Source organism: Pelmatolapia mariae, linkage group LG3_W (assembly GCF_036321145.2).
Source record: "Pelmatolapia mariae isolate MD_Pm_ZW linkage group LG3_W, Pm_UMD_F_2, whole genome shotgun sequence".
Classification (NCBI taxonomy): domain Eukaryota; kingdom Metazoa; phylum Chordata; class Actinopteri; order Cichliformes; family Cichlidae; genus Pelmatolapia; species Pelmatolapia mariae.
This window is the reverse complement of record NC_086229.1, coordinates 22,566,440-22,593,443: the sequence shown is the minus strand read 5'-3', so window position 1 is coordinate 22,593,443 and position 27,004 is coordinate 22,566,440. Positions and strand designations below refer to the sequence as shown.

At 40.9% G+C, this 27,004-nt stretch overlaps 1 protein-coding gene across 1 annotated transcript in view; it reads left to right on the top strand.

The window, feature by feature from the left end:
* Nucleotides 1–14,082, top strand: part of LOC134621280 (uncharacterized) — a 50,073-nt gene extending 35,991 nt beyond the window's left edge. The window contains exons 11-15 of the mRNA XM_063467709.1: nt 121–648; nt 7,161–7,511; nt 13,128–13,451; nt 13,725–13,837; nt 14,011–14,082. Coding sequence (XP_063323779.1) covers nt 121–648; nt 7,161–7,511; nt 13,128–13,451; nt 13,725–13,837; nt 14,011–14,082 — 1,388 coding nt within the window. The remainder of the gene's footprint in view (nt 1–120; nt 649–7,160; nt 7,512–13,127; nt 13,452–13,724; nt 13,838–14,010) is intronic.
* The last annotated feature ends 12,922 nt before the right edge of the window (nt 14,083–27,004 follow it).

The window sequence follows — 27,004 nt, the reverse complement described above, 5'->3', positions numbered from 1 at the left end:
ACGCTGCCTGCATCCTTGAATGTTTAAGCAATGGAACACAAAATATGAGGACCACATTTACTGTTACACATTGGCTATAGTTAATTTGCTATATGCACTGTGTCTTATTGTCCCTTTTAGATTTCTGTGATCTGACGCTGGATCCAACCACAGCACACAGGAACCTCAAACTGTGTGACGACAACAACAAGGAGGTGACACACGTGAAAGAAGACCAGCTGTATCCTGCTCATGATCATAGGTTTGATAAGTGGCCTCAGCTGCTGTGTACCAACAGTCTGACTGGTCGCTGTTACTGGGAGGTCGAGTGGAGTGGAGAGGTTCATGTTGCTGTAGCTTACGGAGGAATCAGACGGAAAGGAGAAGAGGATGAATGCAGGTTTGGAAGGACTTACCAATCCTGGAGTCTCTACTGCAGTGATGACAGGGGTTACTATGTCGGTCACAATTGCATAGCAAGAGCCATCCCTCTGATCTCCTCAGCTCTCTCTCACAAAGTAGCAGTGTATGTGGACTGTTCTGCAGGAACTGTGTCCTTTTACAGTGTCTCCTCTGACAAACTGATCCACCTGCACACCTTCAACACCACCTTGACTGAACCTGTATATGCTGGGTTTAGAGTGAAGCCTGACTCTAGTATCCACCTCTGTGCTGACTCAGAATAATGGACTTACTGTGCAGAGAAATATTCTCACATTAGTATTTCACAATTTTTCTCGCTTAAATATTATGAACCGTAAATATATCAGGTAAACTGTCTGATATGTTGTACATATATTGGCTTGGTTTGTAGTCCCGAGTTGTTGAATGAGACTGATTCCCCTGAAAAAATCATCTTATTGTCTTTGGTCCCTATTTTTTAAGAGCACTTAACAGTTTCTATTATGCGTCACAGTTTAAATAGGAAAGAGAAACTTTACTTTAAAATCTGTTGCATTACTATTATCAACTATTATTTTTGTTCCATTATACACATTTTAATAATGTTTAGACTGATGGATGAAATCCTTGGAACAGAAAATTTAGACATTTTAGATGTTGATGAGTTAGGCTTTGTGATGAGGACAGCTGCAGGCTTTAGATTTTGTGTTTAGGCTTAATTTCTTACATTGCATAACTATAAATTTGTGTTTCTCTCTCTTGTTATGCAAACTAAGTAACATTTCACTACAATTAATTCCTGGAAAAAGGCGATATCACCACCATGTGACCAGTTTTCATAACAATTGATCTGAATGGTTCTGGATCCAAAAAAAAATGTATTAATTTGTGTTGATCTAAATGTAGCTTTAAATACTACTGACACAAGTAATAATAATAATAATAATAATAATGCATTGGATTTATATAGCGCTTTTCAAGGCACCCAAAGTGCTTTACAATGACAAGTGCACCTTATGGAGGTTTTAACTGGAGGCCTTGGAGACATCTCTCTTCATTTCATATTCAGTAAAAACAGTCTGACTTATAGATGACCTCCAGTCTGTGTTTCTCGACTGATCTAAGGAGCTTGGAAAGAAAAGCGTCTGGACTTCTTAAAGTTACTACGATGACCTGGATGACTGAGAACCTTCACAGTCATATTTCTCAACTGATCAGATTTGGTTTTTATTCTGTGTGAAAAACACAATCCTGAATTGTAACAGAAAAGGGAAGGTGAAGACAAAAGAAATAAGATGTAAACAGTAGGATTTACCTAAATGTTACCTAAATGTTGTGCATCTGCACTTTATTGTTGTCAATGTCTATGCATGGGAAAGCGTGAAACGTAATTTCAATTCCTTTGTATGGCAAGTACATCTGAAGAAATTGACAAATAAAACTGACTTTGACTTTGACTTTGATTTTTTTCTTGTTGACGAAGGTGTTTTTACTTCTCCAGTGTATAAATGTGTGTAATTAATTTTAAACCTTTGTCAGTTTAAATATTCTCCAACTGAATTTAAAACCAGCTGTTTTTAAATAAATTTTAATAAAGGACTGTTTGTCTGGTACTATGTTGCACTGTTTATATGAAACTGTTTATATGTGCATAAACTGTACACTGTATTCAGAGAGTCAAAAACAGAGGAAAAACAGACAGGAAGATGTTTTTAAAGCATCTTTGTAAACATTTATACAACAAGTGTATATTTTCTGTACAGTATATGAGGGGGGAAAAGCCAGAAGCAGAAAGACTCGTTCCAACTTTCGTTCTATCAGTTTCTCCTCTCATCACATAAATACCTGAGCAGTGACAGAGACCGTGACTGCAGCATTTCTCATCGGAACACAAAATACTGAGAACCATCCACACTTTTGTAGGTCTTCAGATCTCGTCCAGTATAATTCAAAGCCTTGTTGATAACAATAATATAAATTGTGTGGTGTAAAGTTGTGGAGAGTTGCAGGGTTGTAGGTCAAAGAACTAGTAAACACATGGGGGAACACTCCCGCTTTGATCGTTTCTGCTCTTCTTCTCTTTTTTCTAAACTGAGGACCTGATGGTTTTGAACTTTTCTTGTCCATCTTCTATTGGTTTTAATTTTGCACTCCAGTATGAACACCCATCCCCCAACCCGAGGATCACCACAACATAATCTAATAGATCTACACCTTAGTTCACAGATTCGCTTTGTCTAGGGTTTATTACTGGGATTTCGCACAACCCAGGATTTAAATCATGAATACATAATGGGCTTGGATTTACAACATTATGCATGAAATGTGAAATATTTGAAAGCAGCCGCCCCCGTCCCCTTTCGACTCTAAATTATGAATTTTAAATTGTTATTGATCCCTTCACCCCGAGTCCTAAAGTGTATATTTACTTTCTTACTCTTCTTATATATATTGTTTGTTTACTTGACCTGCTGTAACTGGAGCCTCGTCGTCTCGTCTCTCTATATACTGGACTGTATGTAGCGGCGATGACAAAGTTTACTTTGACTTCAGCAGGGAGCAGGCGCACCGAGGGCTCTCGCGCTCACTTTTCGTGTATAAAATTTCGGAAAAAACATTGGTGCAAATTGTCTGTGAAGGTTCTCAGTCATCCAGGTCATCGTAGTCAAAGGAGTTTGCAAAGAAAAGCGTCTGGACTTCTTTGAGTGGCTTGAAGACGTTTCACCTCTGCGGGAGTACACGGTCTGCAGAGGAACACGGCGCTGGCCAGTTGCCGTGTTCTATAACATGATTGACATGGCAGCACTGAATGCACATGTGCTGTATCAAGCATGCAACGGGACGCAGGAAAGACGGGTGGACTTCCTGGTGGAGCTTGCAAGAGAGTTGGCTAACTCTCATATGGCTGGGAAGAAGGCAAGAAAAGAACAGTTGCTTCGGACACAACCCTCCACACCTAGCCCTGGAAAAAGAGCCACGTGTCAGGTCAAACACAAATGCAAGAACAATCATGCCACTGTGCGATGTGTTCACTGCTACAGATACACATGTGGTAAATGCAGACTACAGATACCATAGCAGTGCCAGGATTGTGAGTGATTGCTGAAAATGTTGAAATGTACTCACTCACTTTTTATTGTTAGTTTATTTTATTGTCACTTTTTATTGTAAGTACACATAAACAACCATATGTGTACAAATGGTTGTTTTTTTTGTTTTGTTTTTTTGTACTGTTTTATCAATAAATCTCAGCAACAAAGGAAATACACCCATGTGTGTTGATTTCTCCCTAAGGCAAACTGAAACACAAGTTTCCTTGTGGCTCAGGAAACTAACCACTCCAAGTGGTTCAGCATGGCCCCACCTTATTTACATAACAAAAGCAGCTGTTCACAGGTGATTAAGGATATTAGCTAAAAGCCTACCAGCCATTTGGCTCGACGGCGGGGTTTATAGGTAGAAAAGCCAAATGGCTACTCTCTGGGACTTCTAGTGTTAAGGTGCTGCTTCACTAAAAAAAAACCAACTTGTTTGTGTTTACAATTTTCCCACTGCTAAATTCACGCAATTTTCCAACCCTGAACAGATATCCGCGCAACCCCCAGTGCTCTTGGCCATGTGCCCCTTGTAGTCTGGTTGGACACTTTCCCTGAAATCAAAACAGCTCACCGTTCGGATTCTTTTCAGTTCTTCTTTCTTTCTCTTGTTTTTTACCGTTTTTTACCATTACATTGTTTAGTTTGTGTTTAGGAGTTTTGTCTTTCGGGTGAACACAAACTGAACAACGTGGTGTATGCTGTACAGTGCAGCGAGGAATGCCCAGACCTCTACATCAGAGAGACCAAACAGCCACTTCACAAGCGCATGGCACAACATAGAAGAGCCACCTCCACAGGACAAGAATCAGCAGTTCATCTGCATCTAAAGGACAAAGGTCACTCTTTCGAGGATGCCAACGTTCACATTTTGGACAGAGAGGACAGATGGTTTGAAAGAGGAGTGCAAGAAGCCATTTACGTCCACTGTGAGCGACCATCTTTGAACAGAGGCGGTGGTTTACGACACCAACTGTCTGCCATCTATAATCCAGTTTTGAGATCCCTTCTGAGATGCCTTAACGCCCACTCACATCCTGGGCCATCTGACCTCAGGAAATCACATGATAGGGTGGGGCCAGGTTTCACAATGAGCTCACCCGAAACCCTGGCTGATTAGGACCCACACCTGCTTTCACACCTTGGCTCATGTGATTAGGTAGAGGATCATCAGGGGGTCCTTTGTCCCCCTTTGGGGGGGAAACTCCCACTAGGTTTAAATCTGGGACTCTCCACCACTGATCCTTAGAACTGAAGAAGCTTCTCGGATGAGAGGTGAAACGTCTTCAAGCAACTTAAAGAAGTCCAGACGCTTTTCTTTCCAAGCTCCTTAGTCTACAATGACCTGGATGACTGAGAACCTTCACAGACATATTTCTGTGAATCCGAGTTATTAATGAAGTAATGTCTCATTTAGAAATGACTTTTTAAAATTTGCCTTAGAATTTAGAATTTGCGAAAATAACTTAATTAACCTAATAATTGAGCTGAATAAACAGTACAGACATCAGGGCAGCAGCCTGCAAGCATTTAACTGAGATGGACTGTAACCCCGGTACACTTACAGATGAGCTCTGTGCTGTAGTCACAAATACAGTTCCGAGTTTGCTGTGTAAGAAAATATAACTTGCTGACTGATTACAGGGAGATAAAATATCAAAATATGGAGCGTTTCCTTCACAAGGATCAGCTAGATTATTACACACAGAGAGCTTCTGAGATTCCCTCATCTTTGTTCTTGGATCCTTCCTGTCTTACCCACACAGGCCACTTGAGGCACCATATCACAGCCCAGGATACATCACACACGCGCGTCCTTACACTTAGTTCACAACAATAAAAGGGCCTGTGTTTCAAACTGAGACAGAAAAGAAGTTTAAAGATGGGAGCAAGAACAGGAACTGAGTCACGATGTGAGTTCATAGAGCCTTATTGAAGGTTTTACTTTGATCATCTTCAGAAACAATGAAATGTGTTTATATTTATAGTAAAGACACATCAGTCCACTTCATCACTAACTTAAAGTGAAGCCAGTGAGTTTGTGTGTAAAGAAAACACTGCTATAAAGAAAACTTTAATCTGATGTTTGAATTGGACAAACAGGTATTATCTAATGTTACACTGTAAAAAATCTGAACACCTTTTACTGTCTAACTTTGAAATCAGTGAGATGTTGTTTCCAGTGTCTGCAGTACCCTCGTGTCTCATTGTTCCTGAGTTGTGGTTCACACATGGAGACTTTTTCTGGAAGTGAAAGTAAACTTTTTTTTGTGCGTCAGCAGTGTCTGGTGACATGTTAGCTGTTCTGGCTGTCAGTGAGTTTAGGTTGTTTTAGTGTGTTTGCTGAAGATTTGACAGAAGCACCAGGCTGAAGATGTTTCTGCTATTTCTGCTCCTCATGAACGGTAATGTTATTATCACAGGTGTTATATATGAATCATTTACTGTATTTATACATGTGAAATGCTGTTACTGTCAATGATGCAGTGAGTGTGATCATTATTTATAATCTAGTCAGAGCTGTGGTCAGAACAGACATGAATATGCTGGTAACTTGGAGGGTTTGATGATTCATTCAACCTGTTTGTTTTTAGGGTGGATTGATTGTACAGCATCCACCTTTACTGAGTTTAAAATTCGGTGCACAAGCTTTAATATATTTTGGATGTTCTTTAATCTACACGAGGCCAAACATGTACGTACATTACATGTAAATTCAATGACGTAACTTAACAGTCACAAAATTTGTATCCATAAGAGAATTTTGCACTATTCTTAAACTAAATACAGAATAAGGAGGAATAAGGAAAGAGCACCACGGGCTGTTAATAATGACGGTCTTTGATGCTGTAGATTGTACTATGAACCCCAGTACAGGACAGTCTGGAACGACTCTCTGCTTATAGCTCGAAGTCTCTGATCCCACGAGTATTACTGCCAGTAGGCAAACAGCTCGGGTGGAGCAGGGCAGGAGACTCACCCAGCTCTGGCTGCTAGCTGTCCGAAATGTGGATCCTACTTTCACTAAAACTGTGCTTGCCAGGCTGGCCTTGCAGTCAAGCACCTTCAGTCACATCCATCATCAGCTGCTCTAAATCTGTGAACTTGATAACTGACCAGGTTATAGTTTAGTCGCCTGTAAAATAGGCTCAAGGATCTGTTAGGTTTTAAGGCCAGAGGTTTTACTAGTCTATCAAATCACCTAAATTATTCTTATCTAATGAATCTACTAATGGTGATTTCTAATGTTGACCTGGAGAGAAGAGAGGATGAGGAGCACATCGAGGCCTGGAGATGCACTAATCTCTGATCTGTGTCGATATAATCACACAGGGAGGGAACCAAATCCTTGGAGGTTAAAATCCAACACGGTAAAAATGAGCAGAGAAAAAGCCAAAATGATAAATCCAACATGTAAAATCCACAGTGATCAGCTCTGGCTGATCCTCTGGTGAACTTTCAGGGTCGGATCTCCTGACGATGTTCTCCACTCATCACAGGGAGCTAGAAGAAGAAACCTGAATGTTCCCAGGAGCCATAATCAGGAGCCAACATATGTTATACTTTATTATCACTAAGACGACTAAACCATCTATGAGTTCATCTCAGCTGCAGTTCACCGCGTGGACACTGGGGAACCCACAGCATGCAGTTAATTTGTGTTCTGTTTTTTTGTGTCCTCAGTTTCCCAGCATGCTCTGGCTGTGGAGGTAGAAGGAAATACAGAGGCAGAGTCTGTCCTGCTGCCCTGTCAGCACTCAGGTTTTATACCTGACAACAATCCCACAGTGACGTGGACCCGCAATGATCTTGATCCCACAACTGTCCACCTGCGACGAGAAGAAGGAGATGATCTTAAAGGACAAAACCAGCGTTACAGATGGCGCACATCAATGACGTCTGATGCTCTGGACACTTTAGACTTCAGCCTCACTCTGAGAAAACCACAACTGATTGACAGCGGCAAATATAGCTGCACCCTCAGTGATGGGAGAAAAGAACGGAGACTGACAGATGTACACCTGCAGGTCAAAGGTCAGCCACAAACGCTCCATATCTTGATGTCAAAGGTCAATACTCTTCAGAGGTCTACGTCTGTTTATCCTCTTATACTACAGTACCCATAACGCAGTTCATGAGTCGTTCTGTCTCACTCACCCAAACTTTAGCAAACTGAAAGAATCAGAATCAGAATCAGAATACTTTATTGATCCCTGGGGGAAATTATTTCTTTGTTACAGTGCTCCATTATACACCAACATTAACAAAACAGACAACACGCTAACTAAGAATAGTACAATATATATATATCTATATATATATATATACATAATTCACACAATAATAAATAGCAGGAAAGAACCGTGTAGTTGTGGCAGTAACCAGTATGTTAAGCAGATGCATTATACAGTCAGATGGCCACAGGCAGAAATGATTTCCTGTGACGTTCAGTGGTGCTTTTCGGTACTCTCAGTCTCTCACTGAACGCGCTCCTGTGACTGACCAGCATGTCATGGAGTGGGTGGGAGGTGTTATCCAACACTGTCTTAATTTTGGACAGCATCCGCCTCTCCGACACCACCTTGAGGGAGTCCAGCTCCATCCCAACAACATTACTGGCCTTACGGATCAGTTTATTGAGTCTGTTGGCATCTGCGACCCTCAGCCTGCTCCCCCAGCATGCAACAGCATAGAGGATTGCACTGGCCACAACAGACTCGTAGAAAATCCTCAGCATTTTGTGGCAGATGTTGAAGGACCTCAGTCGCCTCAAAAAATAGAGACGACTCTGACCCTTCCTGTAAAGTGCTGTGGTGTTTTTAGCCCAGTCCAGTTTATTGTCAATGTGGACTTCAAGTATTTATAATCCTCCACAATGTCAACACTGACCCCCTGGATTGAAACAGGGGTCAAGTGTTTCCTTGTCTTCCTGAAGTCCACGATCAGTTCTTTGGTCTTTGCCACGTTGAGCTGCAGATGATTCTGCTCACACCACGTGACAAAGGAGTCGACCACAGCCCGGTACTCTGTCTCATCATCCCTGCTGATGCATCCAACCACCGCAGAGTCATCAGAAAACTTCTGAAGATGGAGGTCTCTGTGCAGTGGCTGAAGTCTGTGGTGTAGAGGGTGAAGAGGAAGGGGGAGAGGACAGTCCCCTGTGGTGCCCCTGTGTTGCTGATCACCTTGTCAGACACACACTGTGGAAGACGTACATATTGTGGTCTTCCTGTCAGGTAATCAACAATCCAGGACACCAGAGAAGGATCCACCTGCATTGCTGCTAACTTATCACCCAGCAGGGTCGGCCTGATGGTGTTGAAAGCACTGGAAAAGTTAAAAAACATGACCCTCACAGTGCTCGCTGGCTGGTCCAGATGGGTGTAGACACGATCAAGCAGGTAGATGATGGCGTCCTCTGTTCCGAGACGAGGCTGATAGGCAAATTGCAGGGGATCCAGATGTGGTCTGACAATGGGTCGCAGCTGGTTCAGGACGAGCCTTTCCAGGGTCTTCATGATGTGGGAGGTCAGTGCCACGGGCCTGTAATCCTGGGAGCCACTGGGACTTGGCGTCTTTGGTACAGGGACGAGGCATGATGTCTTCCACAACACTGGTACCCTCTGCAGACTCAGACTCAGCATAAACAGTTTATGAAAGACTCCACACAGCTGGGGGGCACAGGTCTTGAGGACGAGGGGACTCACTCCGTCTGGTCCAGCAGACTTGCCTGAGTGCAGTCTCCTCATTTGCATCTCAATCTGGTATTGAGTGAAGGTGATGGGTGGGGGAGGGGTGTCAGGAATCCCACAGGAGGCAACAGTGTTATGTGAAGAGAGAGGCTGGCACAGTGGTGTGGCTCTGGGTTCCAGGCTGACTACAGGCTGACTACAAACCTCCCACTGAAAGAGCTGAACACAAACCTCCCACCAAAACATGGAAATCTGAATCCCACCTTTGATCACATTCACTGTTTGGTCAGATCAATGGTTCAAATATAAGAATAACTACATTAGAAGCTACATTTATTTCATCTGCAAGGAGATTATCTTCTGTTTTCTATTATTCCTGCAGTCTTGTTGGTTCTTTTTCAGCAAAATTCAAAACGTCCTGCATGCTGAGAAGCAATTCTGAACGATACCAGAGTGTGACATCAAGTAATTCTGACTAAGTGTCTGATTCACATGCCAGAAAACACAGAGTGAAGCACACGTGGAGGTGGTGCCCTCAATGCTCAGTGAAGTCACTAGAGTCCTCTCTGATGACCCAAAGTCAATAATCATCACAGGCATACAAAGAAGCAAACTACTGCTTTTTGAACTAGACCACAGTTCAGCCACTGGTCATCACAAAACTATAGGACTTTGGAGCGTGATGTCAAGGGACGTGGGCCACGCCCCTTTCCGCAATGACAGTAGGCTAGACACAGGATACAGCTTCAGCTACGGTTCGTGTTGTGTTGTCAGTTGCAACGTTAGATTACACGATCGTGAAGGCAAGAAGATGGATAATGGGCTCTCTTTTCATCATTTTCCATCCTGGAGGCAACGTGAGGGATCCCATGTATCCAATATTACTAAACAAAGACGTCAGGCTTGCATTGCAGCGGTGAGACGAGCGGATCGAGTTCTGTGCAATCCCCAGCTTTTTGTTGGTTTGCTCTCAGCATCTTCTTTCCGGTGAGTTCTAAATTAATTCATATCACTATTAAAATGCTTTTAGTGTTATTTTCAATGTGCTGAGGTCATAGATAATGAGATAAAACATGCTAATGTGTGATGCTGCAGAACCACGTCATGTCATCATGTCGCTTGAGTAGCTTATGATTTAGCATTATTGCAGGCAAACCAGCATATGAAATGAATGTAACAAATCCAGACTGGGCACCAACACTGCTCATGGGCCTCTAAAAACATACTAAATTGCTCTCATTGTACACTAATCCGCACATAACTTCCAGATGAATCACACACCTGTCATGTGCACTAATATCATCTTACAGGCTTTTATTATGCAGCTGCAGAGTCTGAAGGTGTGCCCCGTGCAGAAGTGATCGATGAAGATGTGACAGAAGAACAACAACAAAATCACCATGTCATAGAGGCTGTGGACAGCAGTTGTGTTGGATAAGTGAGGTTGAGGTACAAATGTGCTACAAATGTGGACAGTGGTGATCGGACAGACAGCATCACGGAAGCTAAAGAGCAGACGAAGGATTGTGTGTGCAATGTACAGGGCAGAGCAGAAATAAACAACACTGCTTGATAAGATTGTTAAGGTTTGCATTTTAAATAACTGTACTTTGTGTGAAGCAGTTTCAATAAAACAGAAAAGAATAGTATCTTTGTTTGTTTCTTATTCTTGATCTGTTCACATGTACTTAGCAAGTACATAAAAATGAAATGCAAACTATGTACATGGCAACACACATGTGACAAAGTGGGCGAGAACACCACTTGTCTATATTCTTAGTTAACATTCTTGTTTGATTTAACCGTTTCTCACATGTAATCTGCAATAGGCAAACATCTACTATCCCAGGTTTATGTTTTGCACTTTTACAGATTATATAATATAACATCTTGGTTTACGTCAATTCTTACAAGTTTGTTAAGTTAACATGTTATTTATTTCAACTGTTAATTTGTATTGCTTAGAGCTTACCTTACCTACCTGTTTTCTAGCAACAAAAAGAGGAAATGTAGTTTTACTTCCTGCTTTATACCTTCTGGGTTCATCTGAGGTCACAGGAAGAAACCAAGTGCAGGAGGGGAGAATTCTTGCAATTTAATAAAGTTGATTTTAAGGGTTTAGGAGGAAATAGATTTATTGTTGTAGTATGTATTGATTACACCATAGAGTTAATGTTGCCAGTAAAGAGTAGTAGAGGTTTGAATATAATTATGTTTATCTTGCCTATCTACTGAATGGAATAGTCCAGTGGAGAAATTGTTAGGTTAATTGGACTATTTAAACAGAAGAACTCAGGTGTTTGAGAGGAAAGGTTCAGGTCAGTGTAGCCGTGAGCAGTTTGACCTTAATTTCTGTTGATTTAGGTTCAGTTATGCTTATTTGAACTGAGTTAATTAGAGTTGAGTTTCTTATTTGTTTCTTTGTAAATATTGTTTGGGTCACACAATGGTGAATAAATCACTTGCTACACTGGACAGCTTCAGTCTCCTGCACTTCTTTGACCGCTTAACACAAGTCCTACCATAACACAGCTGGCATCAATCTTGAACCACAAAATGAAACATTACGGGCTATTTAGAGCAGCACGTTGTTTGGAGAAGTATTTCCCAACAGGTTCAGGAAGACACACTTTAAGAAAGAAGTCTTGTGCTTGCTTTAAACGTGGTTCCCAGAAATCCACATCAGGGAAGATGCACAGCAAGGTCTCAGTCCACACAATGAGGTCACAGTGGTTGGCGCCGGTAACAAAGATTTGTGTTTGTACCTGACAGTAGTGTATCCAGTAATGGTGACAAATCCTCCAGCGTTGCAATAGGAATCTGCCTTTTTTGTGATCGCCTCCTTTTGCCTCTCAAAGGCAAAAGAAGGGTGTGTTTATGTTTTCATCAAGACCACGTTTTTGGGCAGCTGCTGAGGAGAAGTCAATGTTATGTGCAACCTCGAGCTATATCTTTGTCATATTTCCGAGCAATACCCAATATGCTGGCTCGTCTGTTACAGTTCTGGTGCCTCTGATACGCACTGTAACCTCAACTTTAAACAAAAGAGCAACAACATGGGTGCAGGTTTCTGCAACTCCGGCCATGCATGTGCAGTGAGCAGCTTCAACCCTCCCATTGGTGCTCACAATGACCCGTGGCTGTAATGCAGTTTCATTCAGTCGTTGTGAGTGCAGTACATGAAACACACAAAAACCACTTTTAATAAAAGGTCTGTAATGAACCAAGGCTAATATAAATGGGTTGGCTGTACGTGCAAATCAAAAACTGTAACAAGTAAGTTGTTTAGAAAGTTATCAAGTTCAAACCGACCTTTGTCTTGACAGCAACGTACTCGCAGCATGGAGGCTTAAAGACGGACAAATCTTGCACCCAGCCATTTGTGAATAGGATGTGGGCCACCAGGGATTTATCATTCTTAAACTGTTTTGCTGTGTATGCGCTGACTCCACAGACAAGGTATGCGAAGATCGGGAAGGCGGTAGGTCGTCTGCGTTTCCACTCCGCTTCCTTATTTCGTACGGGTCAACATTACCGATGCACGCAATTTTTTCAAAGTACTGTCTCTTGCCGTCTGGGTGCAATCGGTCGCGATACAGCCCTTTGTCTTTTGCGCTGATTTTGAGCATGGTTCTGGCAGTCCCGATTCCAACAATCCAACACTGTGCGCTTGTTTTGCTTTCTAGCCTACTGACATGGCGCCGCGATCCCACAATGCACTGCGGCGTGACGTCAACTCCAAAGCGCTAAACTATATAAATTCATTTTTACTGTGCAGGGACTGAATATCACACAGTCCATCTGTGATCTTTAGTTCTTCACCTTCAATTTAAACCCTGCATCACAGTTCATCAGAAAGGACACCTGGTTGATCTGCAGGGTCAAATTAGCAGAAAAGATGAACTTCAGCATTTTCTTCTGTCTGTACAGCTCATGTTGTGCTTTGTTGTTCTCTCAGCTGACAGAGAGGAGGTGTATTCAGGGGAGTTTGTCCAGCTGCCCTGCAAGACCACACTTCATCTGGCTGAAGGCACTAAAGTGGAGTGGCTGGACAGTGGTGATCATAGGGTTCATGTATTTCAGAATGGCCTGGACCAACCAGTTGAACAGAGTAAGAATTACAGAGGACGAACAGAGATGTATGCAAACCTGGTGAAAACTGGAGACCTCAGTCTGTTCCTGGACCACCCCACAGAGAAAGACACCAACATCTACACCTGCACCGTCTACAGCAGGGAGGGAAACATCCTGCTGATGAAACAAGTGAAGCTCTATGTCAGAGGTCAGTGCTGTAGATACATGCTGATACCTGCCACTAGTGTTATGAGTGAAGCAAAAATGAGGAAATAAATCAAAGCAATGCCACCATCAGAGAAGACAGAAGGTAACACTTGTAACCTAACAACCAATCACAGCAGGGCAACCCTCCAGGTGATCCAATCTAACAGTCAGTGCTAAAGATCCAGGTCAGAGTTCAGGGTCGGCAACGTTGGTGGGAAATTTCTTCAGATGTGTTTGATTTTGATTTTGTGTTTATGTCTTTTCTTATTGACAGAATACAAATCCTATGCCACAACAATAATAATCACAGTGCCATGCGTCATTGTTGTGATCATCATATCTATTTGTGTGGGTTTTCGCTGGGGTTACAAACGTCGAGAAAATAAGGTATGTGAGTCTGTGTCTCTGTGTGTCTTTAGCAAAAAGCAAACCGCCTTATAGATCAAGCAGTTGAGCTTTAAGTCAGAGAAACACTGAAAGCAGGAGTGAGGAGATGATGGAGGATCACACTCACATGTGTCTGTCCTTATGCTCTGCTCTGTGTCCTTTCTGTTTTTTAGGCAGTTGTAGTGGAGTTTGGTCCTGCCTCAGGAGGCTACAGTGGGGTGAAGACAGTCACTAAAAATATGTGATGTCCACGTGTGTCAGTGGACCACCAGCCTGTTAGACTGAGATCAAAGCAGTTTGTCCTTAATACTGGATCTCATTCTGTCCACTGGCTGCTGGGATCTCTTGTCCAAAGACATGTTTGACATGTCCTGCAGCAGCTGAGATAAGTTCCTGAAGCGTGTTCACGTTGCATTCATGTCACAGTTTAGATAATCTCACTGTTTAACATTTATATATGATGATTATTATAATAGTACAAGGTTTAGCTGCTGAACTGTGACCAGCTGAGAGCATGTTTTGGAAAAATACATATTGGTTTGCTCGTGAGTGGTATTTACTGGTTTAAACAGATAACCAATGAAATCAGGTCCACAGCAGGAGCACATGTCGGCCACATTAAAGAAATACTTTATTCTGTATTCTGGAGTGATGATCATAATAATATTAAAGGTATGAAGAAGAGCTGTTTTTATTTTTATTTAACTGGTTTTGTTTGAAAAGGGACTGTGTACGATATTAACACTCTGTAACAGTGTTAGCTTAATGCTAATTAGCATCTACATCAGCATCCTTGCCAGGTTACGAGCACTTCTAGCATGTAAAATTTAATAAAGTAGAATTTCCCTGCTCCCAGTGTTTGTGCTCTCCTGCTCCTACATTCCCACCTCCTCTGTCGGCACACATGGTCACGTTAAACTAGCTAACTCTGGCTGTTTCTCAGTGTGTGTACTTGTGTTCTTGCCTTGAACTTGTAATATATGAAGGAATCTAAAGATTAAACAGCTCAGAAGATGTTAGTCAAGCTTCACTCTGTGGTTTCATATGTTCGGATCTATGTTTAAAGAATTAGGAGTGTCACGGCCGAGCGTACATCAGGAGAAAGAACGGCACAGGAGACACAGAGAATGAAAGGAACACACACTTTATTTACAGTGAAGTAATGTGAAAACACAACGGCTGAACTACACAGAAGGTGCCTGATGATTTTCTATTTAATAGAATAGAATAATCCTTTAATTGTCCCACAAGGGGAAATTTGGTTGTAACAGCAGCCAGAAAGACACATATACAAACAGACGGGGCACAGAACAGAAACATACACAATTTTTCTTACATATTTACATTAAGGACAATGGTTACTATATACAGAGAGTACTGTACTGATTTAACCAATGAGACTCGACAATAAAGTAACTATAACTAAAGTCTGGAGTCCTACTTATGAAAAACTGTGAGCAAAATCAAACTAACATTACAGTAGGAATAAACTTGGAGCAAAAGCCAAAAGTATGATCTGTGTGAACTACAACAATCCTATGATTAACCTGGAGCAGAGCTATGATAGATGCTGTGTGCTGTAAATTCACTCTAAACTAAGAGTCCATGGATTGAGCCTGAAGGCTGGAGAGTTCGAGGGCTGGGAACCTGATATGAGGTAACAGCCCATGCAGGAACCCAGCACATAACAGCAACAGCAACTGTAACAGCACATTACATTCAGATGTCAAACCAGTGATGCCAAACTTAGCACTTTGCAGCTGTAATTTAAATGATGGTTATTTAGGCAACATGTAAATAAACTCTCTTCCATCATTTTGACTCATCATTTGCAAGCTTTTAATCAGGATCTGTCGATTATTATGATTATTATTATGATTTCTCTAAATGTTTTTGGTTCATTTCTCCAAAAATTAAAGAAGCATGTTTAAAGATAATTATATTTACCCAGTGGCAGTGTTTCTAAAAAAAAAAAAAGAGTCAGATTTGAGGTGGACCTTTGTTGTTATTTGATTAAACCTGTGAAACATTAAAATAGTTGTTTTTCTCGTGAACTGATTCAACCATATTTAGGTTAGACATGCACAGCTGCTTATCACTCATGTTTGACAGCATCCCTCATTCTGACATATCTCATGTTATTTACTACATTGATAAGTTAAAGCCATCTGTCTCTGACATGATTGGCACTGTTATTCTCTCAGTTTCTGATTGAAGCCTCCTGTGTCTTTTGGCCTCTGCCTCTTATTTTGTTTACCTTGCATTATTTTTTATTCTGTGAAAATTAGTTAAAAAACAAATGTTTTCCAACACAGTTCTCTTTGGTGACATCTGGTGGACAAAATATGAAGAGCATCTGATTAACTGTGCAGAGCTGAGCTCACAGCTTCTGTTTAACATCGTGTGACAGTTATGAGATCAGGTTACTGTTTATGTTCTATTTTATTAATAAATAATTTGATGAATAAACTTTCCTTAGTTAAACGTAGCCTGGTTTGATCTACCTGTGCTTGTGACTTCTTGACATTTGGAAACATAACAGATAAAAATAGATTATATATAGTAATAGATCACAGATCCTATAACAGGTTGTTTGTGCTGTGAGGTCTCCACATGGTTATGTAATAGACCATTAAGCAGGTACATTTCAATATAATATAACTTTTATGTATGGTGTATTTTTCACGTATTGTGACCTGGTGGTTGAATTACTTATAAATTGCTAAAATAGAAACATAATACATATAAAATTATTCTATTTGATGTTGATTTATGAACAGGCTGAATGTCCTCACTGTCTGTCATTATGTCTCACACTGGTTCACTCTCTCACATCTATAATCATCTCCTCATAAACACTGTAAAAGCACTTAGATCACAAACTGACAACAATGAGGAAGTTTTACCTGGAAGTGCTGAAATGGTTTATTTTGAAATGAAAACAGTTAAATATTGATTGAATGTTGAACCTTCATCAGTAATTTAATGAAGTGGAAGCTTATTAATAACAAAAATATGTACAGCTGAATTTTTGATGAACTGCAGGAGTGAAAAACACAAGATAATAAGCTGTATGAAAGTGAACACTTTCCAATTTATAATAACAGACAAGCTTCTGAATAATCAATCAGTTCTGTTTGTGTTTGAAAATGAAAGGACCCGCACGTTTTATTTCCTGTAAATTATGAAATCTAATTTTGTGAATGTTTTAATGATGAATATGTTGGTAATGATGCTGCAGGGCCATCCTGTGGACAACAGAACAGGTGTCACATGTTTACCTAAGGTCACTTTCTGAGAGCACATTTTGAACTTCACTAATCTGTACAGTCCAGCGAGGAATGCTCAGACCTCTACATCGGAGAGACCAAACAGCCACGTCATAAACACATGGCACAATGTAGAAGAGCTGCCTGGCAGAGATCACAGTGGGCTCAGGCTGGGCTGTATAACTGTACTGGCAGACCAAACCAACACATGTACAAAGGCTTTTATAGACTTACAGGTTCCCTCATTCATCCATTGAGCTTGTGGACTCACTGAATGTTTTAATGAACATGAAGATGGTGTTAATCATAAACTATGACCTTAACCCAGCTCAGTTCCTGTGAGACATTTTAGACTGACCATCCTCATCAAAACATTAAATGAGGGACAGATCACCGTTCATGTGATCTGTACTGTTTCATAAACCTAAACACAACAGAAAATAAAATTTATTTAAACGTTATCTTTCCTTCATACAGTTTTAAAATAAAACAGAGACCTGTTAACATCATGAGTGTGGATGTGGAAGCTGCTGGAAAGAGTCGCAAAGTTTCAAATAAATCATGAGTGACCACATGGGGGCGCTGCTGGGCACTTTATGATCTATTCAAAAATACATTGATCCTTCAGTCTGCTGGGTCTGAGCAAACACAGTAAAAATTTACAGCATTAGAAATATCCTAAATCTGAATATTGCAGAAAAAGAAGAAGCTTTATTTGCACAGATGAAGGAGAGATGTTATTCACTCCTGTTTTACAGTTTATTTACAGACAGAATACTTTAGAATTTTATCTTAATTATGAACTTCATGTTAGCATGTGTGCTGTTCAAGCAGCATCTTTCTGTCACACTCCGAAAAAACTAAAGTCCATTCTGGAGGCTGTAAAAATGTCTCCTTCATCAACTCGGCAGCAAATATGTTCTTGAAATAAAGCCCAGAGTCTTTCTGTCCTGAACTGTAGAAGTCAATCATTGATTTTACCCTTTGCCAGGATCAGAGCTCAGCTTTACTCCACCTGTCTGACTTCTTCATGTGTCTGTGTCACTTTGTAAGCTTTACATGTAAAGGCAGCATCTGCATCAATGCTTCAGTAAAGCCTTTATTTAGATTCTGTGTGGAGCTGCATGACCAACATGTGACTTTACAGGAAGTCCCAACCTGCCCGGCTGCAGGTTCAGCTGATCAGAGTTTCTGTGTGAAGGTCAAAGTTCAGTCATCACATGAGTATGTGACATGTCATAAAAGTCACCAGGATACTCGTACAAACACTGATCTATATAGAATCAAACTTTATGTCTGTATTACCCTCTACATACAGACTGTAACACCGACCTGAAACTGTAAACTCGTCACTTAAGAACCAAATTTACACAGTGTCGGGGAAATTTATTAACAAAGCCTGCAGACACGATGAGCAGTTAAAACCCAACACTGTATTTCCCATGCACGAGGAGCGACGTCAGTAAGGCGGCACTGAGAGTTGTCTCTCACAATGAACAGTTTAGGTCCCTTTTAAACACAGTCACAGAACAAAATCCTTTTACAGTTGCAATCCACACCTTGGACCTCCCTGAGCCTGGTTCTGCTGGAGGTTTCTTCCTGTTAAAAGGGAGTTTTCCCTTCCCACTGTCACCGAAGTGCTTGCTCATAGGGGGTCATATGATTGTTGGGTTTTTCTCTGTATTTATTATTGCAGGGTCTATTTTACAATATAAAGCGCCTTGAGGCAACTGTTGTAGTGATTTGGTGCTATATAAATAAAGTTGAATCGAATTGAATTGAATTGAAACCCCAACCAGATGTTGTGACAGGGCGGCCCTTAGCAACTGGATTTACAGTGAGGAAGACTGAAACGAATGCAGTGGAACAACAAGTATTTATTTTTCATGCAGCTCTTCTCACAAACAATTCACATGTCGAGCTTCTTCACTGCACAACAATAATCTCTAATGACACCTGGCAGCCTTAAATACCTTTCAGCTGTCACACACTAAACCATTTTCCCACTAACAGGTATGTTTTTAAATCCCAACCTTCCACCACAGTATATAATACATCAATTTGAATAAATAAATAAATAGATAAACAAGGGAGTCCTCTTCCTTACAGATGGCCAGCAATGCTCCAAAACATAATGGCCTCCACATTATGCCATTGGGCCTGGGACCTGATGATCCTGTATGCTGTTATGGCCTACAGGGCAACCAAGCACAGTAATACAGGGGTAACCTCAAACTTCATGATGTTTGGCTTAGAATTGAGCAAGCCAGCGGTCACAGGTTCACCCCACGATCCAGACAACCAACCCTCAGCTCCACAGTATGTGTAGCAGATGCGTGAGTGGCTGGAGCTAGCCCACATCATCACCAGGGAAGCCCTGCGTGAGTCATTCACTTGTGCAAAGAGACAATACGGCAATAACTGTTTCCAGACACAGTACAAGATTGGAGATAATGTGTGTTATCTCATCAAAGGAACAAGGTCAAAAAGTTCCTCCCACGGACCATTCTTTGTCCTTGACCTAGTTTATCGAATCCAGATGAACCCAAGGTCTAAAGTGAAAGTTGCCCAGCATGACCAGGTAAAGCATTATCGCTGCTGCGAGCCCCTGGACAATACCTGGGTCCTGGATCAAGCTCATCACTGCTCACCTACGGAGGTTCCACCACCAGCTTTAGAGGATGACCCAGCAGACTGTGATCTGGGTCTGCACAGTCTGTCCTCCACTGCAACTGGCAATGACCCCAGCTTCTCTCGGCCATCCGCCTCAGTTGCAGCCGATCCCGCTGCGATTGTGCTTGTCCCATCATTCCTTTTACCATGTAGACCATGAGAATGGTGGGGGTGCGGTGGGTGAGACCATCTGGGCCAGCAGTTTCAACAACCAACTCACTTAGCTTGGTTTATTTACCACGGACAGTTCCAAGTAGGACTAAAGATTTAGTTCAAGTTTTAAAACAATATGACGCCTGTGTATCTGTCAGGTGATGGAGCCATGACCTGGTCCCCCTTAGCTTGTGACCTACTGACGGGCAAATACAACAAGAGAGCTCCCTGAGAGCTCAAGCAGCACAAACACCATCAATCTGAGCTCAGAGCAGCACAATGAGGTCATCTGTTACCCTGTTGATCAATACGTGTGTGCGTGCAAGGCTACGCATGGCTGAAAGAGTGCCTCTGCAATGACGAGGGGAAGAAGCAGCTCATTAAAATCAAAGATCTCCATCTGTTGGCCAACAGGCTCAATTTCCTGTGGTTGGAAACTATTTTGTGCAACTTTTTTGCATTTACAGTTTTTTGAGGTATTGATAACCTTCTGAATTTTCTCTAATTAGAAATATATGTTAAAAAAACAAAACAAAAAAGAAAAAAATTTCAATTTTTTAATATGTTATTGCACTTTTTTTGCTGTTTATGTGGTTACTATGGACTTAATGCATACATATTATTAAAATTTGGGAAATAATGGTTGTGTTGATGTATAGCAACTTGAAATACTCCCCATAATGGCACTACAGCATGTAGAAATATAAAGATAAGCTTTGGTGGACTTGGTTCTGTGGTAGGTCTTAAAGGGTTAAATATCCTCAGTAGATTAACTCCAGGTGAGGAGATGACAGCTCCGCCCAGGGGCAGACACAGGAAAACTACCAGAAGCTCAAACGGACTATGTGGGCCTTTCTCAATATGCGTACTTGTGCGTACTTGCGCTCTCGTGTACTCGTGATATGTCATCAGTCGGAGACCAAGTACTGTTCCAATTCGAAGTACGCATCAAACCGAGAACGCGAAAAAGTCCCGGATGTGTTCTCGCTCTGCCCGTTTTATCGAGCATGCATCGGTGGTGACTTGTGTGGACTTGGTACAGCTAAATATCCCAGAATGCATTTCGTCCAAAACTCAGATGAGGATTATTAGAGCCGGCGAGAACAGTGGACTCCCGGCACATCGTTTTCAAACCCCCCCCCCCCCGCCCCGCGCTCGCGGTCTTCTCACTACTCAGGTTAACTCGCGTTCTCGGCCAGTACGTACTCGCCGAGAACGCGAGTACGTACTGGCCGAGAACGCGAGTACGTACTCGCGTACTTGAGAATTGAGAAACGGCCTGATAGTAACTTTTAACTCAATGAGTGTTTTCAGATCAGACCTATTTCACAGTAGCTATTTTGATATGAAATATCAGCTACATGTTATTAATTTCTTAAATCAACTGTCTGCATTTAAAAAACGCAGAAGTTCAGTTATAGAAATTAGAAATAAGTAAACTTTTTCCTGTTTACTTATTTCAGGCTGCTGTGAAACATGTTTGTGCTCTGATGTAGTCGTTAAAATAAGAAAAAACAACCATTAAAATGAGCTGGCTTTCAGTGCGTGGTCCTCTCTGCTGGAACAGAAGCTGATCATATCTAATGTTTGTTTAGTCAAAGCAGCACAGAGATGCTATTGGTTTATTTTGCATTACAAACAAATTATTGAGGTGCTGAAAGCAGAAACAGTCAAATCTGCATGACTCACAGACTTCTCACGCTCACCTTCCATTCATTACATAAATGCAAAGGTCAAGTTTTTGTTAGTGTTACATTAACTTTGTTTACATAAAACGGAAACTTTTTGCAGTGTAAACAAAAACACTTTGTCTGACTCGGACACTGAGTATAAAAAGTCTCACTGATTCACACGGTGAGACAGTGAAGTGGTCTGAAGTGTACGAAAAATCAAATATACAAATCATCAGATGTCTCTGGCAGTGGTCATTGTTAGAAACTGCTGCATATTAATACAGTTTAAAAGCCTTCACATTATTTTGCATTTGTGGGAACAGCAGGGTGATGTGTAGAGTACATTCAGTTTTTCTTCCTTCTTTAGGGCTTTTTAAAAGGATTTTGGCTGTTTAGGAAAATGAACTAAGCATTGCTCACAAACTGAATTAAATGATCATAAAACAATTACTTATGTGGGCGATGTTTGAAACATCACATTTGATACAGAAAGGTTTTAAAATACTGTTTGTGAGCTAAACAGATGGGATAAAATGACAATTTTCTTTTTTTTTTCTTTGCCTGACCCCTTTGATTCTTTAACCATCAGAATTGTTGTCTGAAGGCCAACAAAGATAGTCAACACATTTACTTTACCAAGTGGATCATCACAGCCTTGCCATACTGGTCCATTTGATCGACCTTTGATGTTATTATTTATTTATTTTATTTTCAGTAGTTATAGATGGGACAGATATGGTCAGTGTATGAAATGACAATTCTGTGGCAGCATCACAAAAATCCTAAATAAAGGATTACAAATGCTTTTAAACATGCAATTCTGAGCTTTGCGGAAGTCCAGAATAAATTTTAAAGGACAGCAGCAACAAATGTAACTATGCAAGAAGGAGGTCATTCTAAACAAGCTAAAGTCCTAACTGAAAAACCTTTACCATTAAATATCTGAAATGTGTGTGATGCATTTGTATTCAGCCCCCTTTGCTCTGCATAAGGCGGCTTCTCAGACCAAACTAAACTTTTTGGCCTTTATGCAATTCTCTGTGCTTTGGTTTAGACCAGGCTTTATTGTCACCCATTGGACCAAAATGCAGCTGCTCGTCTGCTGTCTGTGCATATTAACCCCGTTTGGGCCTCTCTACATGGCTTCCTGCTCGTTACAGGATCCAATCTAAGATTTAACTTTTTTTTTTAAATCACTCAACAGCTGAGCCCCAGCTGACCTGTTGAGCTCCTATTTATTTATGCTTCAGAAAGAACCATGAGGTGCAGTTTAAAACTAACCTTAATTATTCCACGGTCTAAACTTAAATCTCGTGGGGACAGAGCGGACCTCCCAGACTCTGGAATAGTCTGCCTCTAAATATTAGATCTGCACAAATGCTGGAACATTTTAAAGCGTTACTAAAGACACATTTTTATGACTTTTTAACACACATTGACCAAAACGTTTTGATTTTAACGGCCTTAGTTGTTGTTGTTGTTGTTGTTGATGTTATTTATTTATTTTTCTATACTTTATGACATCATTGTTGTGCAATTTATTTATTTTAGTGGCATCTACACTGTTAAGCACTTTGTGCAGCATGGACTGTTTGGAAATAAATACTAAGAGTAGTTGAAAAATCTAACATTCCACAGGAACGTGAACACATCATCCCCAGAGTGAGACATGGTGGTGACAGCATTTCCTCAGCAGGGATGATGGATGGAGCTAAATATTCGGAAAACAAACCTATTAGTGTCATGAACCTTCATCACACAAGGAGTGTACCAAAATGCAGACTCAAGCATGCAGATAAACTATTTACAAGACTTTATTTTACAAGAATGTGGTCTTAGTCCAGAGGCTCATGTAGCGCCTCCCAGAGGGCCGGAGGGTGAAGAATCCATGTGATGGGTGACTGGGGTCAAAGATGATTTTCCCTTGGAATGTTGGCCACCTAGCATTAGGATCAGGGGGATATACACTGCAGTGAGTATGATAGAAGTGAGTTCTCTGGGGAGATAGTTAATAGATCAGATTACATTTTTTATTTCCAGTAATCCAGTAATTTAGGTCAGGATCGGACAATCTTTCCTCAAATCCGCCAACTTTAGTAATTTTATGACCATTAATATGCAAATTGACAAACTTTGATCACTAAGAACTGAAGGATACTCGAAGCACTCTAAACATGATAAAAGAAGAACCGAGAACCTCAGAGCTGCAAACTATACAGAAACTAAACAATCTCATCAGAACTCATAAGTACAAGAAAACCAGACATAAACCACTCAGAGAATCTAACCCAACTTTGAATATCATTTACTGATAGTCCGAAACAGAAACTCGGCTCAATGACCCAGGACCGTGACAGCAGGTCTTTGTGGTTTGTCTTCCAGCTTTTCAGAGCTACAGACTGAAGTTTCTGTCCATTCTTCTTTGCAGAATCTTTGCAGTTCAGTCAGATCAGATGGAGAGCATTGGTCTTGCCATAAATTTTCAGCAGTATTATAATCTGGACTTTATTCTAACACATAAATATACTCTGATCTGAAACCACTCCATTGTAATTCTAGCTCTATTTTTAGGGTCATTTATCCATTGGAAGGTGAACCTCTACCCCAGCATCTAATTGTCATGGTCATTGTGAGTTGCTAGATTTTTCCACTGGTGTCAGGTTTGTTCTCTATCCAACCTTTCGGCTGTGGAGTTTCCAGCTTCTCACCTGGGGCTCATCGACAATCATTAGCAAGAGAGCTTCTTAAACCAGTGCTGCCTGCTACTCTTCACCAGCTCGTTCTGCTGTTCACACCTAAGCTTCTCATAACCACCGAGTGAACTTGCCTACTGTTGTGATCTCATTTTTCAGCTGTGGTTCTTCCGTCTTACCTCCTTGCCTGCCCGCCTGCCCTGACAATTCTAGACATGCTGGTAACATTCCCGCGGACAACCTCCCCAGGGGGGCCGTCCGACCTGGAAAACACCGTCTCCGACATACTCACCTTAGCCGATGGATATTTTCTTTTTTGTTGTTGTTAGGAAAGGTATATATAATGAAAGGTGTTGGATTGGCCAATTGGTCATGATAGACTCTGGGCTGGACCAATTACAGCCGAGGAGGCCGGATGCACCCTCCCCCTTGTTTAGCAGACGAACTTATAAACGAACTAAAGAAAATGGAGAACAAAAAAAGAAAGGAGGTGTTTATGAAAATATCACTAAATTTGTCATTTATTAATTTTAATATTAATTAATGATCATGTCTCACCTCTAGTGTTCTTGGTCTTAATTTAAGGTTTTTCCTATAGTGACTGACAGATCACGTGACTTTCGTGCATTGCATGCCGGGAACTCGAGGCAAAACAATCCAAGTACCGCATCAAATGCAAGCATTTGCAGCACCGTAAAACGTTCATTCTCCGGTTCCAATGCCTTCTTGGTTTTTCTTTGACGCACAAAAAAGGAATGTACAAAACTAAGGAGAACAATGCCGGTCCGTACAAAGACAGACTCGACGAAAAGGGTCAGACCCTTACGAGCACACAGAGTGGACAAAAGACGTTAGCGTGCTGCCCAACTTTCACCACGCTCAGATTTATAATTATACGGTTCTTGGAGTGAGGGCATACACTCATGAAGTTTTTCGTAACTTCAGGTCACTGCAACAAGCCCAGGTACAGTTTACCGATGGATGGGTGCAGGACCTTGAAATGCACCGTGTAGAACGAAAGACCATCGTAAAAACAAAGGTAAGTTTACCAGTCTCACAAATCGTCGTCATAAATACACATTCATTAACCGTTTATTAATATAACCTTTGAGCTCAACGGTAATTAATTAGTAGTGGAAATAATTTCTAGTACGCATTACAGAAATGTAGCAGTGACAATAATATTGTATGTTGTAATCGCACTGGACAATTAGTGATACAAAACAACTGTTTTATCCTGTGAATAAAAGTATATGTTTTTGTCAATGTACCATGGTAATAACAGAAGCGAAACGCAATATTGTGTCAGGACAATTCACTATTTATGCACAATAAATAAAGGAGCATAGTGCGACAATTTCTGTTCAGCGACAGACTTGCTTGTAACCTATGTCAACAATTATGTTAAGAAAAATGACGTATTAACTACTACAAAACACTGACCTTTGTGGGAATGCTTGGGGCAGACTAACATGTGAGCTGGAGTGTTCTGAGACGTTATATTCGGTATATCCAGACCATCCGTTGGCTCTTACTTCGGAAACATGGCTTAAAAAATTTCTCTTCAACGACGTAATCCGATAAAAAAACCAAAAACGATCTCTTTACCCGTCGGCTTCCCGTGGCTGTCATGCGACCGGCTATTGCAGTTAATAATACAACAGCTTCTTGCCATTTTTTGGGTTTCTTTTTATCGCTGTGTAACCCAGGTTCAATTGAAAGCCTGCGTGCGCTAGTACCTCTTGCCTCAAGTTCCCAGAATCCTTTGCGGTTTTACCCCTGAATGATGTCACATTTGCAATCTCTATCCTGGTGGGCCGGTCTCTAGTCAAAATGCCCGGGGCGATTTTTTGTCCCAGTCCAGCCCTGTGTAGGTTTAAGTTTACAGGAAAAAAAAAACAGACCCAGGACCCCGACAATTCAGTGAAGCTGAACTATGAAATATTTTGGTGCGGTGTAATTTTTGCATACAGGTATAACAGGATAGCTTTAGTGTTTTGTTTTTTTTAAAAAAGAGTACGAACTTATACAAAATGCAACAAAAATATTTTTAAAAACAGTTTTATTGATTATAAAATAGATTATAGACTATATCAGCAGATATCCAAATTTATGATATCAGTATCGGACATAAAAAAGTGAAATCCTGGCATCTCTAAAACTGACCTCACAGCCCATTGTTCCTTCAGTGGTGCTGGTTATTATTATTATTATTATTGTTTGGAGAAACTGGTGTTTAAAACCTGAGATATAAAGGAGAGTCATAGACTCTCTCACACCTGCACCACAAACAGTAGGAAGTTATATTTAGATATTATAATCACACTTCCTCTTCCATCTTGATGGACAGTCCACAGTGAGGTATTCTCTGTTATTTTTCCAGAGCTTAATGTAAACAAGTCCTTTCATGACTCATATCTACACTGTGTCTTTGTGTCAGTGGGGAAGTCTTTATCTTAAAATTCAAATGCTGAGTACAAAGAGAGCGTGTGTTAGTACAGATGATTATTCACTGCAGAGCTGTCTGCATGAACACCAGAGAAGAACCAGATTCAAACCTGCAGGCTCATTTCATGTCTGGGTACAGAGGTGCTGTGTGGACCACATTTGAACTGTTGCTTTTGTCTTCATGGAAAATTTTAAAAAGATGATCATTTATTAAGAATAATCATATATTTCTTACAGCAGTGTGTGATGAACTAGATA